Below are 19,017 nucleotides of genomic sequence, written 5' to 3'. Positions count from 1 at the left end.
AGTACTTGAAAAGATTAGTAGCACAGATTTAAAATTACGATACCTACTAAAAAATCCTTGCTGTGTAAAACAATTGGAAAATCCTTATTGGAACTACGAAAATGCGGGTTGCATTAGAGTTTAATTAATTTTCACATTATCTTAAGTGCAAACTTCTAAATCTTAAAAGCAAACATACATTATATGAATAATCCAGTAGTAAAAGCGGGCGAAGCCGCAAGGGGGTCGCTAGTATTATTATATTTATATGCTCTATGACCTGCGCAGGCGCATGACAATGAACATAAAGGTCTCGACATATAAAATAATTACAATCGGCCACACGCCCGGTGGTCACTGGTCAGTGGTCCTGGTCAGTCAGTCTAGCACAACGCGCGAGTCGACACCACGTTAGCGTGCTATAATTAAATAAATAGATAAATAAAAATGTTCGTGCATATCTTCTTAACAGTGCTGTTTGCGTGTGCGCAGGCCAAGTTTTATACAGATTGTGGTATGTAGATTAATATATTTTATTACAAATATTTTTTGTTAAAACCAATCGAAAGTATATTTAGATTTATTATTAATTTTATCTTGTCCCTCAAAGAAATAAAGAAAGATAAGTGCAATAACAATAAAATACTTTTTGTTATTATACTAATGTTGTAGAGTGAAAAGTAAATTCTAAATATAGATATTAACAATGATAGATCATTGTTATATTAATATGATAACTTATCTTATTACTAGATTATTCTATTTGTTATTGGATAGTTTTCTATATCATTGTTTTTTTTTAGTTTCATTGTTAGTAGATTTATCAATATTGAATAATAAAATAAATTAGACGCAAATATATTATGTATGTATGTTTCGTTTGTTAATATTATGCTGTTGCGTAGCATCTTACTCATCGATTACTAAAAGAAATCGTAATTTTTGTTCATATGGATATATTTGCTGATTGCACCTACTTACATTATTTTATTTGTGCGTTAACTATTTTAATATAATATTTAATACGGAAATTATAAAAGTAAATAAGATAGCAATTGAAAAAATTAAGTTTAGTTATTTACAATAAATAATTATCGTAATTATAATTTAAAAAAACACACACAAAATATATTAAAAAAATACATATATTATAATCTGTCATCGAACATTAACTAAAAAGGCTTAAAAATATTTTGTATCTATATTTTCTACATATTTAAATCAAAATGGCGGGATATCTATATTTATATTTAAGTAACCACGACATTGTGGTACGAAAATTTAATGAAATCATATTATATTTGTTCACATCGGTCTATGAAACCGCGGACGAAGGACAAAGGCTATCGTTTTACTCATTGTGCGATTGTGCGCGCTTCATTTTGTGTATTGTTTGCATTTGGCTTTCTATTTACGTAAATTCAGTGGTCAATAATAATGACGTTTAATGAATAATGTTGATACATTCAATCCTTCATATTTTATATTTTATTTAACTTCTAGCTGTATAAATCAAATAGTTGGGTAAACGGAGTGTCTTAACGTACAAACTTAATGTTACTAATAGTTCAGGAAAGAACTAGTTCTGAAAGCTATACATTTGTGCCACTCAACGTGCAATGTCTAAGAAGTGTACGGAAACGAACGGAGTGCCTAAACACTAAGTTCCCTCGGTCCCCCCTCTTATAAGCGGTATACAGCGTAAAGCTAATATAAAAATTCTATCACATATATAAATATCAATAAACTATATTTTTGTTTTACTTAGTAACGTTCTTGATAATAAATTATTAGAATACTCATCTACTTTACAGAACCCTTGCGAATTTTGCTATTTTCACCAAAAAATTTGTGATCCCTTGCTATACTCATATAATAACTCTTACCCTTCAGAGCGAACGTGTACTTATGTATATCGTATCTTTATTTTTTTACCAAAATAGTATTTAATTTTGTAGGAAAATGAAAAATACCACATTAGTTTACAAAAACATAGCGGTAGGTTTGTTGGTTGATATGTTTGTTTATAACACCAATAACTGTATATTCAAAAAATGAGATCAGACCTAATTTTTTTCTCACGCTGTATCGCGCTCATAAAGGGGTGTAGTTCGAGGGAACCGGGGGAAGGGGTGTAGTTTCAACACACTCCGTACCCCAATTTCCGCTGAATTCTAGAAGCATTGCGCGTTGAGTGGTGGAATTCGACGCCGCACTTTGCCTCGACACCAGAGCGAAGAAGTGAGAGTGAACATCGAACCCACAACCTGTCGTTTTTACCCTCATACCTTTGCGCCATCACTAGCCACATTAAAGTCATTAATAAACCAATATAAAAGAAAAAATGATATACAAACCTAGTACAAAAATGAATAGAACAGTCACGTGGTCCAACTGCTGATGTGGAAACGTCATTTGATACGCCGCCAGAGCAAGAACAAGAGCAATGAGACCATCAACTAATATTGTGTCTATATGCGTTATCATGAGTCATATAAAACATCATTTTAGCTCAGTTTATGTGTAGTTGAAAATGTGCGATAGTTGTGAGTTCGAAGTTTACTTGGGGAATGTTCTTATTTAAAACAAATATTTGATTATGATATGTATGTATAATTTGTAAATCAAAGTCATTATGTGACCAAATTAAATTGTTAAGATTAAATTGTTAAGATCCAAGAGAAAATTCTTATCCTATTATAGAGAGTTATTTATTACTAATGTATTAAATAAAAAATTTCATAAGCGTATGCATTAATTAAATTTTTAATTGAATAAAAAAGCAATTTAAAATTTTCATAATAACCTCCCAAATTGACACAAAAACAAAAATTAGAAATGTCTTAAATTCAATTTTTAAAAAATGATATTGAATGTTTGAAGTCGTAAATGTCAGCACCAGTCTCCCACCGCCAGGGACGGACGGGGAAAAGTTACGTAGGTTTAGGATAAAAATATTTAATTAACCCTTAATTAAGTACGAATAACAAAAATATTTAAAATTTACTTTTATTAATGTTTACAAAGATTTCCTTAGATTTCTGTTATTTATGTCACGACTGGCCTCATGAACTAAACACAGAACATTTTTAATGAAAATAAATAGAAAAAGTTATTAATTTTAACCATTCATATAGGTATAATAAGTATGTTAAAGCGAAAAATTAATAATTCATTTATAATATAGTTAACTTTGTCCATTTCACTCGTACATGCACCCTCGTGAACAAACCGCTAGTTTAGCTTAGAAAAGTTTGTTCGTCACCACAAATTATATTTATAATGCAGGAGAAAATAATGGGATTCACCAAAATATGGTGTAACTTTTGACTTGTTTAAATTAACTCATAATGGTAGATTAGGGGGATGGGGATTAAATTGACGAATTCAGTTTATTTTCACTTAGAACAGCTAAAACTGAAGTTTTTACTTTTTATTAATTTTTATATAGTTAAAGTTAGTTTCATTTGCCGTGTGAGTTGGACGTGCTTTCATTGTATATAATAATTGTGACCACTTGGACTTCAATAATGTTTATTTATTCTATTTTGTTGAGGATGAGGATTTTGTTTGATTGGTCGCACTAAGCTCAGAAACTAGTGCTTAGAATTCAAAAATTCATTCGTTATTCCATTTATCGAGGATGTCTATGGATCTGGCTATAGAAGGTCTTGTAAATCGTTTCGACGTATCCACTATATTTTTACTCGTAGTAGGAAACACCACCTCACCACTGCACGCAAAGCTGCAGGTAATAGCGAGTTCATAATATTTTCATCATTCTGGTTTGATCATGTAAAATGTAGCGCTGAGTTACCGAACTCAAAATTGAATAAGAAAATAACTTTTTTCACAAAATTATAATTAAATGTCGATAAACTATGAATGATCTCTAAAAATAGTTTATAGTCTAACCTTAGCTGGTAATAGTAATAATACGTTTCAAACAAAGCCAATGTAAATGCACTGCTAAGTAGTTAATTAAGGCAGATCTGAGGTCGGGCTTAATGAATGTGTGACGTCAAACGATATTTGATACTGTGTATTAGTTACAATATCATATTAATTCATTTAATTAATTGAATTCAAGCCGTCGTAGCGCGGTGGTGCGTTGGTGTGACTGTAAACGCTACGGTTGTTGATTCGATTCCCAGACGGGGAATCAAATAATTAATATTTTTATTTCTTCGTAAAAAGGTAAACCGCGGCGTTGACTTCCACCACTCAACCCGCAATCTCAATAGGAACAGAGTGTCTTAACACTATGTTCTCAAGTTCCCTCTACCTACCCTCTGCTCTGCTCTGAAACAGCATGAAGATTAATAAAAATGAAGTCTGACTATAAGCGCTAAGATTGTCCTGTTATCAGAAGTCAAAACAAGTCATTCCACCTAGTAATGTCGAACCAGCAACGAACGAACGAACCGTGACCTTAAAATATAAAACTTAAAAATTGAGGACATCTATTTTTTCGTAAATAGGAGCAAGGTCTGCTGCAGCTGTAATACCTTGACGTAGGAGTTAGTATATTTAGAGCTATTGAATGAATATATTAACCTAGTCGCTAGTAATTACTGGTAAGGCCATATACATACATACATATACTCTATTGTAATGTAAAACATACTATCCATTGATTTTACTTTTCTACCTGAAGAGAGCTAAGTGACACATCATTCATATTTAACCGGCTTACCTTTATGAGGTTAAGCTACGTAATAAAATTTAAGAAGAATGTCAACTTTGTAATACTTGTGTCGTGAAACTTGCCATCTGTACGTGGCTTAGGTAACAACCAACAATATGAACCCTGTATTGAGGAACTCTAGGCTGTAGATTTTTCTTTTTCCTTATAGCTTCACGCTATTTCCCGCACAGTGTTAAGACACTCCGTTTCTCACTTTTCACTGAATTCTGGACACATTGTGTATTGAGTGGCGGAACTGAACGACGCGCTTTGCCTCGTTACCGATACCGTTACTCTCACTCTCTCTCGCGATTTATCTCGAATATTTACATATTTATATTTCATATTTTTACCTTTTCTTTATTCCCAGGTTCAAAACTAGCGACAGTAGACAATGTGGGCGTGAGCGGGTGCGCCGAGAACGCCAAGGAGTGCGTGCTCAAGAGGAACAGCAATGTTTCCATATCCGTCGACTTCACACCTTGTAAGTAATTATCGAGAACGCTGGCTGAAATATCTTCTAATTTTAAGAACAGAATATAGTAGCAAAATTAGTTGTTTTCAACTTTAAAAAAAAATCTATTTCTTAACCTAAGTCATGTGCATAGACTGATTCAAAGCAACAATAAATAGATTGTATAGGTTAAAATTGATCTTATAAAGTTTTTTGACATTAACTGTCTGCTTTAAAAAAATATGTATGGTATATCCAGTCCACAGAACACATTTACCTACTTGATCCAGTCTACCTACGGAATATATCTAATATCTATAAATATATTCATATCTGTCTATAACAAATGTAACAGTAATATTTGTAAATAAGGCATTGACGCCAGTCGTGGCGCAGGGGTACGGACAAAGTCTGACATTAAAATAGACTGCTTGTGGATTCGATCCCTACTCGAGGTGATAAAATATTTATTTTAAATTATTTTTCCATTTTTTCGCTCTGGTGTCGAGGCAAAAGTGCGGCGTTGAGTTCCGCCACTTAACACGCAATGCCTCTATAATTCGGCCGAAAGTAGGAAACGGAGTGTCTTAACACTAGATTCCCTCTGCCTAGCCTGCTGTGTGCGTAAAGCGTAAAGCTGATAAAAAAAAGTAAATAAAACACCTAAAAAATAACATGAAATCTCTATTTCCCCAGCAGTGGACGCGATAGGCTTAGAAACAGTGGTGCACGGTGTCATCATGAACCTGCCCGTGCCGTTCCCGCTGCCGCAGCCCGACGCCTGCAAGGACAGTGGACTTACGTGTCCTTTAAAAGTAAGCTTATTATATCTATATTGTTAGCGAACTCGTGTAAAAGAGGGTAGATGTTGGTGAAAGACTGTAAATGCAGTGAAATGAGGAATGGTAATAGGTATGAAATAATGCTTCAAAGTTCGTTACAGTAAAGTTTTTACGTATACAAATACACTAGTTTTTGTTTCATTAAAAATAACCAAGTAGTTATGATTTTACAGGCATTTGAAGTTTGCAAAAATTTCAAATGCCGCTAACAGTCCCGCGGCCGGCGGTGACGTCACAGGTCTGGCAGAACTCGCTAGTCGCCAACGGTGATAGGAGATCTCGCCTATTACTTTGTTTCTTTGTTACTCGCTTGTGTTTAGTGTTAATACAATTAATTAAAATGGATGAAGGATTCGAAAAAGGTCAATCGGATAACCTACCTCTAATAGATGGATTTATGGTTGCCGATTATTTATCGGAAAATAGTGATTTCATCGCCGCAGAAATGCGAGGAGTAAAAATGCGAAGGTAAGTTTTGTTGTCTAACTAGTAATATTAAGTCAATTTGGGGTATAGATAATAACTATCTTACGTTATTTTATTTGACATTATTTATTTAAAACTGTAATATAACCCACCCTAACTAGTTTCATATTGTAGGTAACGCTATTTGCGTTAAAAGTACCAAACTTTTTATTCAAGTTCAAAGTAGTAAGATTGAGTGAAAATAATATATTAATAATATAACTAAATTCATGCAGTAAGCTGAGCATGCACAATGTTTTTTTAATGTAGATTTTTAATATTTTTATATATGTATATCTGAATAATATTTTTATTGTGATTATTGAAGATCGGCAAGAGAGAGTTATGGTCATGATGCTATTGCGTACGTATAAGTTAAAAGAGTAGGTTATGTATGTATTGCCAAATGTAGATTACAGCAGAACACCGTGTACTTATTAAACTATATTATTGTAGCTTAGAATGCAATGAAAAGAAGCAATAAGTCTTTACCTAATCTGCGAAGATTGTGCCGCCAGCAGAGGTGATTGTAAACATACCATGGCATTTATAATGGGCTACATCGTCGAAGCGACGAGTCCTCAACAACTGCAACCAAGTCTTCTTTTTCTTGGCATTAATCCCGGCGTATGTTGCCAGGGTCTGCCTTCCTGCTTAACCTACTCCACTTTACACGATCTGTAACGTCCTGAGTGGTTCGACCATTGGCACTCATGTCCTGCATCACGACATCCAAACACCGCATTCTTGGGCCTTCGGAGGTGTAGCTCCAGGGACAGAACCGACATAGCAAGAAACTTGCATCCGATATAGTTCCTACGCCGGCGCGCAACGTTGCCATACCATCTTAGGCCACGCTCTTGGAGCTTATCCGCTACGTCATGGACCCCAAGACTACCTCGAATGCGTCAGACCGCAGCATCTTCATTTCCGTGACGTGAAGCTCCTCAGCGTGCCGAGATAGTGCTGGCCAACATTCGCTGCCGTATAATAGAACGGATCCAAGGTACTTGAAACTTTTCCAACTTAACGGCTGGCTCAGGACCTTTAAAGACAGTGCTAGAGTCTGGGCTCCCGCAGGCTATGTATTCGGTCTTCAACACATTTTGTTTAAGACCGCCGTTCTCAAGCGCACCCTTCCAGAGGTTCACTTTATCCTCCAGCATTAGTTGCTTCTCTTCAATGAGTGTAATGTCATCGGCGTACATCATCAGCCATGGAGGCTGGGTCCTGGATGTGAGCCGTGACAGTACACTACGATAAATAAGAACGAACTAAAAGCCGAGCCTTGGTGAACGCCCTACTGCGATCTAAAGGGTTTGGTATCGCCATCAGCAGTCCTAACCATCGCGAATCGCAAAGCGGGATCGTGGTACATATCTCTGATAATCTCAAAATAGGCCTCAGGGATCCCTTTGGATCGCAATGCCCTCCAAATACATTGACGAGGTACACAGTTAAAGGCCTTCTGCAAATCTAAAAAGGCCGCAAATCTAATGCAGAGCTCTCCCCTTTTTTTTCCTGTATGCCTCCATCAAAGTTCTGAGTAGTCTCTCCATTAAAGTACTGATTAAGTTTGTGGTAACGCCCAAGCCAAGCCATGCCAGCCATGTTGTTGATAAAAATTTAAGCTTTCTAGTATCGATACTACAATAAAAATAATCAAAGCTAAAGATTTTGGTACAACACGCCATGAAACCGAGCAGGATAGAACTGTTTTTTTGACAATGTACTATCAAAACTTCAATATCTTAAAATACAATGCTCGCTATTACATTATGTATGTAAAAAAAAAGAAGATTTTAAAAATATACTATATATAATTTATTAAATGAAACTTAATTTGTGGTGGAACGCCAGCTAAAGCAGAGCGCGAACTGCGAGTGAACGAAGATGAACTGAGCGAGCGAGTTTTGCAAGACCTGTGACGTCACGCGATTCGGTTATGGCCCGACGGAATCTCGCGTCGCGCGCTTACTTTAAAGGACAATATCTCAAAAACTAATAGACGTATCAAAATAATTCTTTCACAAGTATTTTTTGTTTTTAAAAGACAATACGATGGGCTAGAATTTAAAATTAGTGATTATTCTCCATTGCAATTCAATCGGGTGCAGTTGCTTATAGGCAACGGCCCTGATTGGAAGGAAACTCGTTTGAGGTATTGTTATAAGGTGATACATGTCACATATTACATTTACGTAGAACCTCTTTCTGAATAATTACAAACATGTAGACGATATGTGCTTTTACTTTTTGAGGCGCAGTGACTGTAAATGCAATTAAGTATATTTAGATTGTTTTCATTTCCCCGCTCTGATAGACGAAACGGAGTTAAGTTCTGCCATTCTACACGCAATGTCATAACATTAACAGAGTGTCTTAACATAAGGTTCCCTCTAGCTGCCTTGCTATACGTAAAAAAGTGTAATATATATTAATATATATGTATGTTTATGAAAACAAAAACCTACTAAAAAAGAAACCTAACCTAACGAATCCAAGTACTAAGTAACTAATCATTACTAATCATTCCATTCAATGATTATATTAAAATTATAAAACATGTTTATTTCCTCATTCTATAGGACAAAGCTCAGTGTCTTCAGAACATAATGTCTCTAAAGTATGCGAAAAGTGACCCGACAATAAAAAAGAAAAAGTAAACAAGAAAATTGGCATAAACAGTATTAGACTGTAAAGTTTGGCCAAATCGATATATTTTGTGAAAACAAATGGGAAATACACCAGAGCGAAGAAAGGAAAATATAAATTTTAATGAAAATAATACATAAGTAAATATTGAAAAAATATAAATATTTTTACAAAAATATATATATTGTTTGCAGGCAGGAGACAAAGAATCGTATAAAACTACGATGCCAATCCTCAAGTCGTATCCCAAAGTGAGAGTGGAGGTAAAGTGGGAACTGAAGAACCAAGACGGGGATGACCTCGTCTGCATCATGATACCCGCGAGGATAAATTAGAAACTATACTTAAAAAATCATGATAATAACCTTCTCTTAAAAAAATAGTGTAAACAGCGTGGGAAAAATAAATATGGTAATTGTGTTTCGAATTACCAGAACTGATAAATTAAATTTCATAATAAATAAATAAATAAGTAAATACTCCATTTTGACATTCCAACCTATAAATAGCAATTAAAAGAATTGCACAAAACAAATAATGAAACAATAATTATATCTTTAATTAACTTTAAAACCAAAAAATAGAGCTAAGTTTGTCTTATGTCTAAGACCCGTAATTATACGTCGCTCTCAACTCTGAGATCGATCTTGAGATGTCGTTTGCACAATTTATTGTAATTTATTAATGAAAAAAGCATGTCCAGAACTCAGTGTTAAGAGCGGTTTATTAATATGAAAATTATAAATATTTTCAATAATATATATTTTTTACATTTTAAATTAATATTTTTTGTGATGTTAATTAAGTTTTTATCAGCGTGACCAGAAGTTCGGATCGGTACAGGCATAGTCCGCTTTTTACGGATTATTCTATGGACCTACTGTGTAACATTTTTAATACTTTAATATTTTAATTAATTACTTACAATTTTAAAGAAATATAAATAATTAAATATTCATAAGCTATGTATAAGTTATAACCACTCTGAAGATAAGGTAAACCAAAACATTTATCGTTTAAGTAGTGACGCTTTTCCATTAAAACATTTTGTTGTCTGTCACCATTTAAAACTTAAATAAAAAATAAATAAAATATAGATTCTTTTTTTTATATTTCCGCTTTCGTTGCGCTTTTACTTTTATTTATTTAAAACTTTGAAAAATTCAACTTTTCTCGAGATAAAATATGTTTTTCTTTTTAAATAACTTTATTTATATAACAATAACGACAATCAGTTGCAGAGATCTTGTGCAATAACTTGTTTATTTTAACAAATTAAAAATATAAATAATTTTATGTCCAAAGTAGTTTTTCTTTTCTTAAAAAAAACCATTTTCACGCAGTGTCTCGTACGCAGCAAGGTAGGAGTAGAGCACATGTACATGCATGGCAGAACTCAACGCCGCGTCTTGCCTCGCACCAGAACGAAAAAATTAAAATATACATTTAAATAAATATTTTAAATAATTTTAAAGTGTTAATCCACGCTTAGGAAAGAATATTCAAATCTGTTAAAAATATATAGGTAAGTATACCTACCTAAAGGTTTTTAGTCAATTTAGTGTTTATCAAAATGCACCTTATTAGATATTAAATAATAAAATTTGTGTAGAAAACAGATTCGAAAATGAATCGGAAAAAGAAATTCACAAAATTGAATTTATTTTCATTATTTTATTTCCATTACAAAAATAAAAAAAATATATAATAAATCTATGTATTGTATTTCCATATAAAATTTATACTATTTTTAAAATATACTTTTCAATTAGTTTTGTTTTAAGGCCTCTGATAGCGACAAATATTTCCTTTCACTTGAAAATTGATATGAAATAAAAAGATTGCAGTATATATTTATGATATACCAATATCAATTTTGCAGCACTTTTATTTTCATAGTTTTGTCCATTTGAGAATAATTTTGAATTCTGCATTCTTTACTGTTAGAATAAAAATCCATTTTCTACATAATCACAATAATTACAATCTTGTACATTCTTAAACTTAGATTCAAACTTTAAATCAAAATTTCTGTCATGGATCTCTCAATTCAGATATCTTCAATATGAAACTACATATCATTTTTGTTTCATAGAACATTTACATTTAGTACAAAGTTGCCCCGGCTTGTCTTTCTTAAAATGGACATTAAATTCTGTCCTAACAATATTTCTATACATAGAATCTTTAACACAAGTCACATTGTCTTTACTGCACTCACTTGCATACATGTTATACATCTGTTTTATACTTAAATTTGACGTTAAATATTGTTTTTTAATAGAAAACTGTTTAACAGGTTTTCCATCAGTGGTTGTGAACGACATTACATGTTTCCGTACTCTGTCTTTTAGTTCTTTTGGTAACGGGTGAGCACTAGACTCTGACTGCCCTCTACCATCAGGCTTCGGTAAATTCAATTCGCTTTTACTCATATGTACATTATAAATAGGTCGTTGCGATATCGCTAAAGTGCCTAAATAGAAATTCTTACACACAACATGTTTCACAGCTCGAATAACAAAAAAATATTTAAATGCATATTTTCTTTTATTATTATCTATATCTTTTTTTTTTGCTTTTATACAATTTCTTTCTGTAGTGTTCAATAAGAAATGTTTCTTTTCATTTGCATTCAAGGAGTAGAAAGCACTAAATATATGTTGTCTGTCTGCATCATTGATTTTTTCGTTGCATTTAAACTTGCAGGAATATAAACAGTCTTTTGTGGTACTAATTTGTTTCTCTGGAACATATTTTCCTCTACAACTGATATAGGCTTCACCTCTTTGGTGTTTCAATTTTCTTACATTACAAGCCCAAGTGTTGGGGTTACGTATTTTGCTTCGAAAAGATCTTTTATTTTTTTTCTTTTTAACTTCTATTTCAATTGCTGCTTCTGGCTTGTTGCTTAAAATGTAATAATGATAACATTAATTTTCAATATCAAGCATGTGAAATATATAAAATAATTTGTTTATATGTATATATGTGTAGCTTGATCGCCATAATCATGTGAAAATAAGTGTTATGTATGTCACAAGACACATTCTCAATTTCGAAGGACTGACTGCAAGTATGTAAATGTCAAATAAACTATATATCTTTATATAGCCTATAACATAAAAATAGATTATCAATTCCAACCAGTACATCCTATGATTAATGTGTTCAGCCTAACAATTCCTTATAATATGATTAGAACATGATAGAAAAAACAAAAATGACTTACTCAATATTCTTTTCAGTATTAACTTGAACTTCAGGCTCAACTTTAGCTATCACACATTGTGGGTCTTTCAAAAATGTTTCATACTGTCCAAAATACTGTTGGTGCAGGCTATTGGTTAAGAGATGTTGTTTAAACATAGGGACTTGCGGCAAAATGACATGGGAAGTAATTTGCAATTGCTGCGTCATATCTCCTTGTAGGGACTGCATTTGAGTTTGTAAAGGCACATGTATTTGTTGACAAGACATAACTGTTTGGTTTTGAGATATTAAATGAGGATTTTGTATTTCATGTATGTGGGAAGTGACAGGGAGCTGAAGGGATTCTGAGGTGATGGTCTGTTGGTAGGATACTTTGCCTTGGGAATGTAAGGACGGGTGGAGGGCAGGTGGGTACACTTGTACTATGTGGGGTAAGCTCGCTGGTACTTGTAATTGATCCATTTTTTGTGGTAGTATCTGAAAATTTTAAATAAGTTCTTCTTTATTAATTATTTAGAATGTACTTATTTATTTTATATTAAAATTTTTAAAAAATTAAGAATTTGTTTAAGGTAAATTTAATATCTTTTGTTATAACAAAATATTTATAATTTAATTATCGATCGATTATAATAAAAATGAAAGAACTACTCAATAATATATTCTATTTGCACTAAACAATGAAATGCAAATAAATAATACAGTGGTAATACTTACATAAACACAAAAACTGTCCTCACTCCTTCACTGGTATTATAATCTAGTTTTGAAACTTGAAACTTTTAAGTTTATTACTACTTAATTCTAATTGAGCGTTTTGTTTACAAAATACAAAATTTAGTGAGGAACAGTTCCATCTCAGTAGCAAAACAATACAATATGGTGGACATTGATGAAATGTTGCCAGATTAAAAAAAAATGGAAAAACCGCAATTTTAATGTGTAAAACCGAACTTACTAAATAGTAAATTTTCATATTTTAATTGATATATAAATCTTATAAAATAATAATACAAATTGCACTACTATAGATATTTATTAAACAGTATTAATTTTGGATAATTTAAATAATCTAATATAAAAATCGGACAAATATAGGTAAATTTTGTTTTTAATAACTTCTCTGATATTTAATCATTTTTGTAATTTGCTATTATTTTAGTGAAAACTTATAATATTTTTTATAACCATTCAAAGAATAAAAGTTATATTAATTTTAATGATATTTGTAAAAAAATATTACTATTATTAAGGGAAGGAAACCGATTTTTAAGTAAAATAACATATTTATAATACTTAAGTGTTTTTTCTATATTCATTATAAAAATACAGTTTTATAGATTTATAAATGCTATAAAATTTTATATAAACCCTTGGAATACTTTCATTTATGTAATGTAAAGATAAAATAATGTAATATTCCAAATGAAAATTATTCGATTATTTTGTTTACATTAGTTATTTACATAAGGCAGTAAATCTTAATTAATAATTGCCTATAATCTATTTAAAAAATGCTTTGGTAAAAGATATCAAAAACTCTAACAACATACTTCTCCATTTTTCTAAGATTATTTTATTCTAACAATTTTTTCAACTTCAATATAAACGATAACAAGAAGTTAAACGTTACAAGTTTTTTTATAATATTTGTACAAAAGACAGTACATCGTTAATAATTTATAAATGTCGTTTGTCTTGAAATTTATTTTCTAAGAAATGATAAACGTAATCATAAACAACCAACATGATTGCGCCTCCTGGTCCTAGTCGCAATACTTTCGGTAGTAATCCTTTGTAAAGTGCACGGAACCTGAAATTAATATTTAAATTTTATTTGGCTATATACAAAAAGATCTTAAGCCTAAAATATAAAAGAAAAATAAGAAATTGAAAACTCTTTCTTTTATATTAGATAATAACAAAACAATACTCTATTTTTTTTATTGAGTCTTTTTATTTATAGCCCTAAGTAATATTTATGGTTCGTTAAAAAATCATAATACTTAATTCCAATAACGAAATTAGTCCCACTATAGATTTTAAAAATATTTATAAGTCATTCAAAGCTTCTCCGTTTCCCATTTTTTCGAATTACAACTAAATTGCATACATAAATAGTTGTAGTGAAGTTCCGACGAATCAATTACATTAGGAACATTCATTTGCCAATCATTAATAAATATAGCAATTAACAAAGTATGAAAATAGAAGTGATTAAGATCATTGACTTTGTATTCTATTAATAGATACAAATGTGCAAATAATTATATGGCGCTATCGTGACGTACTTGAGAAGTGCACATAATTTTACCTTCCTGAGTAGGTAATCGTATAAAAGGTGGTTTTAATTTCCTTAACTCAACACGCAATGTCTTGAAATGGGCTAAAAGAGGAGAACGAATATTTTAGCACAAGATACCTTAACGTCGGTAATGCGGGAGATATGTGGTGGTAAATACGGTAAGGTACGTCAAAGTCAATTCATATATATATATATATACATTTTATAATGTAGTATAGACAAACACACATGAAGGCAAATTTTAGCAATATCATTGTCTAGACGTGGACATCTGTGTTTTGAATCCTATTTGAGGGGATATTAATATTTATTATAATACATAATTATATTGCTTAAAATGCGTAGTAGATATTCACTTATCCATATAAAAAAAAGGCAAGTGAAGTGAAGTATACGGTAAAAAATCACGATTATTGAATCGGAGGCATCTAACTGTTACCGTTTAAAATAAAAAATTACATCAACTGTAAAAGTTTTAACTGTCTAACTGTAACAGTTCATTAGACACAGCCTGGTGACAGGCGAACCAATAGACAGTTGGATGGACGGACGGACAGCAGAGTCTCAGTAATAGAGTCCCGTTTTACTTCGTGGATCGGGACGACGGAACCTTAAAAATGATATTGGAGAACAAAGTGACATTCGAGTTATCTATAACAAAACGCGCTTTACTTGTGACCGGTCAATGACATAGCATCTTTTAAAGAGATATTCAAAAATAAAACATTTATCTTTATTTTTCATGAAGTTGTATGACGAAATATTGGATAATATCCAAATACTTTGTTGATCACGAAGGTAAAACCATGAATTCTGAAAACTGTCTTTTACACAAATTAATCTCTTATAGTGGTAATTCAAGTACATATAGCATTTAAATTAAATATTAAAATAAATATACTTAATTACATATCACTAAGTAGGGAAATTAAATATCTTTATTTTGTAAATGCTGATCTGAAAGGCCAAAGTAAAGTGATGGATTTCATCCAGCTTAAAATGTCCTTAAAATCTACCTAAGTCCCCTTAAATGTAATAATGTAGTAGATATAATACGAAGAATTTTAAATTTTAGGCAGCATTAATTTAGAGATTTAAACTTAAACGATATAAATATATTATATATTTTCATTAAAAATAAAAACAAGAAGTTATTAACAATCAGTATCTATACAAGTAACCATAAGATAGTATCTCAGTCCTTGGCACGGCGCCACGCTAAGAGTACGGTTTTGTACAGTGTTCAATGGATAATTTTAAAGCGTTAAATATCGTATCAACATTTCTTACACAAAATATACGGCAAAAATTATATTTTGGTTCTAATTAATTTCTATATAAATATAAGTAAATTCAAAATATAATATAAGTAAATTTAAATCTATATAAATACAAGTAATAGCAATATAAAGAAGATAGGTAGGGAAAGACCTCGGTTGACCTTCGAAAACACACTATCCAAGATACTGGAGGAAGATTACGTAAAAAGTATGAGGACATGTATAAAGAGGTTGATGAGAGACAGTGGACGAGGCGAAAGAGGTGTGTAGAGACCATAGCTTTTAGCGCTCCGTTCTCTCTGACTACCCCGCTAGGGATAAAGCGTGAAGCTAAATTAATAGCAATATATATGAGCAAGCAAATTACACATAAGAAAAAAAATTAACTTTTGTTTTATTTCTTGTCATATATAAACACTTACCCTTCTTCTTTATAGACTAAAATAATTGCTCCCGTAGTAGAGCTATACTTTATAGAACCCGGCGTTGGTTGCGGACCTTGAATTCTACTCTTTGCCACATCAAACGGAATATTCACACACGACCCCAGGACTCCCGACGTGAAACCAATGGCTACTTTGCGACCAAACTCTAATAAAGGATCCTGTAATCAAATAATAACATTAATCATATTACGCGATCATCGCTGTTCCTAAGTTGAGCTTGAGGCACAGCAGTCGCAGCGTTCGAGTGTACCTAATAAGTTAGAGGTTCGATTCCCATTGGAGGAGATTAAATAATTAATATTATCTTCTTCGCTCTAGTAATGAAGCAAAGCGCGGAGTTGAGGTAAACTATTTTTTTTTTTCGATAACCTTTCACCTTATGATGTTTTATTCCATTTACTCGTAAATTCATTATATCTTTATTTAGAGATGTTGTGTGCTGAGTGACGAAGCACAGTTTTTTATCTAAGTAAACTAAAAAAACATCTACTGTGGAAAACATGCGATATATATGAAAATACCCCATTTAAGATTGAACCCACGACTGAACCCAGATCGATGAGCACAAAACAATTTAAAAAAAATGTCCTAAATAAAACAAAGTTTCGGGCATAATCATTAAGACATTTTTTTCTATCAGCATCTATCTTAACTGTTACTATCATCAAAAATATCTCTAACAGAAAAATGCATAAACATTTTGATACATGAAATTCAAAATAACCTCGCTAAGTATCTCAACAACGATAAGGTTATCTTAAAACAAACAGCTTCTTACTGTAGAGTGCTTTGCAAATATTTATCAATATCAGAATATAATGTAGGTACACTGTTGTAAATACAAATATACCAATAGATTATTAAATGTACAACTTATTATGAAATATGACTTAAACGATCAATTACTCATGTAATATTGTCTTTGCAGCCGTTCTGGGCCTAGTTAGAAAACAAAACAAATTTGTTACAAAATATTATGTTGTAGTTATTTACAAGCCACACGGAACTACAACTACACAGCTCTCGTCGTAGCAGTAGCCCTGGGTGTGGGTCACTGTGTGACCGAATAGAAGTTCCATTGAGATTGTATGGAATATTTATCGTGATACCATTTTGGGGATATTCTGGCCGCTTTTTAGATAAAATACAGTTAAAATGTCATTCAAAGAATAATCTCTAAAACGGATCGAAAATAGAAGACAAAGTTATATATTGTTTTTGTCTATCCACCACAATAGCAAAAATGAAATGATGATGATAAAAAGTATATAGGTATTTTACTCACTTCGTATTCCGGTAAATATCCTTTAACGCTGTGATAAAATCCAAAATATACCATATTAAATATTCCATTCCTAGCTATCGTCGCTGTTAGACCTTTATTGAGTCCTCGAAATCCTAGACCATTTTCTCTAACTATTTGTCGTGTAACTGACCAAGTGCTCGGCACTTCAGTTGCCAAGGCCCTGTTTGATTGAAGTGTCACCTTGACCACTTCGAATGGATTAACTAAAATTGCTTCAGTAATACCCGAACCCAAGCCCGCTAACGCGAAAGTCTGTAAAATAATAAAACTTTGTTTTATTGTAAAAAAAAATGGAGTCAAAGTGAATTGGGTATAAAATCATTCTGTTCAACATTTTTTTAATAAAATAGTTGAGCCACATGAAGGGAACACCTGTATATAGAACAGTATATGCATGTAATTTTTCCTGTTTCCCATGCGCGAGAATTAAACTCACAATCATCGCATTCGTCTTATCACAAAAACATCTAAAAACATGTCTAAAATTATAATCAAAATATCTAATAACACTTATTACAACATTTTAGCATTTATTTCATTAACAATATAAGTGTAAAATTTGTTTAAATGTTATCGCTATTACCATTACTTATCACGAATTTATACAAATAAACCTACGCTAAATAAATATTTTAGTATAAAAATAAGCTCAGTGTTTAAATAAACTAAAGTCAACTAACTATACAATGAGTATTATACTATATCATATTTATAACGTAAGGAAATATAAATGTCTATTATTATATTTAATGATCAAGATATTAAATATTGGCTTTTAAAATGGATTGGAATTTTAATAGGAATTAAAAAGATAATAAATATATTTAATATTTATATATGAATTACAAAATATGTGCATTTACATATATTTATATACATTAATACTAAATGTAATGTTTAGAATACTTACAAGTGGAGTAGGTGAGCTGGAGCCAAACAAAAATAATTTCTTATATTGTTCAAAAGTCGCAAATTTCACAGCTCTCTTCGGTGTTTCCGCTAAAATAGGAGGCAAAATTCCTTTCCAAAATGACGTCAAACCTTCATATCTGTACATCTTCTTCATACAATCAATTATTCCATTATAATAATGACTCGAACTTTGGAGAGATGATTTTGTAGCTTGCAGCTGTAGTCTTGTTTTGACGAGATCTAGAGGATGCATTATACAAACTTCAATAAAGCCAGCGCTTCCACCAGCCCCGATCTGCATTGCTGCTTGTTTTAAGAGTTTTTCTATGTCAGCCATGGTTAATAATTAATATTACAATACTGTTAACACAACAAAATAGTCACTGTAACCATTCCGCATAAAGCGTTCGCAAAACACAAATGAGCACTGAATACTCAACGCGCAAATGAGTTTATTTTAAAAATACTCAAAA

The 19,017-nt window shown here is 31.8% G+C and overlaps 3 protein-coding genes across 3 annotated transcripts; 1 reads left to right on the top strand and 2 right to left on the bottom strand.

Annotated features, from left to right (window-relative positions):
• The first annotated feature begins 312 nt into the window (after window positions 1–312).
• Window positions 313–10,176, top strand: LOC146531095 (ecdysteroid-regulated 16 kDa protein-like). Its single transcript, XM_085199182.1, has 4 exons — window positions 313–493; window positions 5,037–5,150; window positions 5,817–5,935; window positions 9,277–10,176. The coding sequence occupies exons 1-4, from the start codon at window positions 427–429 to the stop codon at window positions 9,415–9,417; spliced, it is 441 nt and encodes a 146-aa protein (XP_085055308.1). The 5' UTR covers window positions 313–426; the 3' UTR covers window positions 9,418–10,176.
• Window positions 10,177–10,736: 560 nt separating this feature from the next.
• Window positions 10,737–13,169, bottom strand: LOC146531094 (uncharacterized). Its single transcript, XM_085199180.1, has 3 exons — window positions 13,013–13,169; window positions 12,315–12,772; window positions 10,737–11,992 (listed from the first exon to the last, which is right to left on the bottom strand). The coding sequence occupies exons 2-3, from the start codon at window positions 12,755–12,757 to the stop codon at window positions 11,161–11,163; spliced, it is 1,275 nt and encodes a 424-aa protein (XP_085055306.1). The 5' UTR covers window positions 12,758–12,772; window positions 13,013–13,169; the 3' UTR covers window positions 10,737–11,160.
• A 143-nt stretch (window positions 13,170–13,312) lies between these two features.
• On the bottom strand, window positions 13,313–19,017 carry LOC146531093 (mitochondrial 2-oxodicarboxylate carrier). Its single transcript, XM_085199181.1, has 4 exons — window positions 18,543–19,017; window positions 17,612–17,884; window positions 16,303–16,484; window positions 13,313–14,108 (listed from the first exon to the last, which is right to left on the bottom strand). Exons 1-4 carry the CDS (start codon window positions 18,879–18,881, stop codon window positions 13,976–13,978), a joined length of 927 nt encoding a protein of 308 aa, XP_085055307.1. The 5' UTR covers window positions 18,882–19,017; the 3' UTR covers window positions 13,313–13,975.

The sequence above is a fragment of the Heliconius melpomene genome, chromosome 16 (genome assembly GCF_056956725.1).
Source record: "Heliconius melpomene rosina isolate 202511_hmr_F chromosome 16, ASM5695672v1, whole genome shotgun sequence".
Lineage (NCBI taxonomy): Eukaryota > Metazoa > Arthropoda > Insecta > Lepidoptera > Nymphalidae > Heliconius > Heliconius melpomene.
This window is presented reverse-complemented; position numbering and strand designations above follow the sequence as displayed.

Excerpts from the sequence above, each read along its gene's own strand:
- LOC146531095 (XM_085199182.1), top strand. The coding sequence starts at position 427 with ATGTTCGTGCATATCTTCTTAACAGTGCTGTTTGCGTGTGCGCAGGCC. Across the intron at positions 5,151-5,816 it reads ATCCGTCGACTTCACACCTT|CAGTGGACGCGATAGGCTTA; the intron begins GTAAGTAATTAT and ends CTATTTCCCCAG. Across the intron at positions 5,936-9,276 it reads GACTTACGTGTCCTTTAAAA|GCAGGAGACAAAGAATCGTA; the intron begins GTAAGCTTATTA and ends TATTGTTTGCAG.
- LOC146531094 (XM_085199180.1), bottom strand. The coding sequence starts at position 12,757 with ATGGATCAATTACAAGTACCAGCGAGCTTACCCCACATAGTACAAGTG. Across the intron at positions 11,993-12,314 it reads AATACTGAAAAGAATATTGA|CAACAAGCCAGAAGCAGCAA; the intron begins GTAAGTCATTTT and ends TTACATTTTAAG.
- LOC146531093 (XM_085199181.1), bottom strand. The coding sequence starts at position 18,881 with ATGGCTGACATAGAAAAACTCTTAAAACAAGCAGCAATGCAGATCGGG. Across the intron at positions 17,885-18,542 it reads CCAGCTCACCTACTCCACTT|ACTTTCGCGTTAGCGGGCTT; the intron begins GTAAGTATTCTA and ends ATTATTTTACAG. Across the intron at positions 16,485-17,611 it reads GATATTTACCGGAATACGAA|GATCCTTTATTAGAGTTTGG; the intron begins GTGAGTAAAATA and ends ATTTGATTACAG.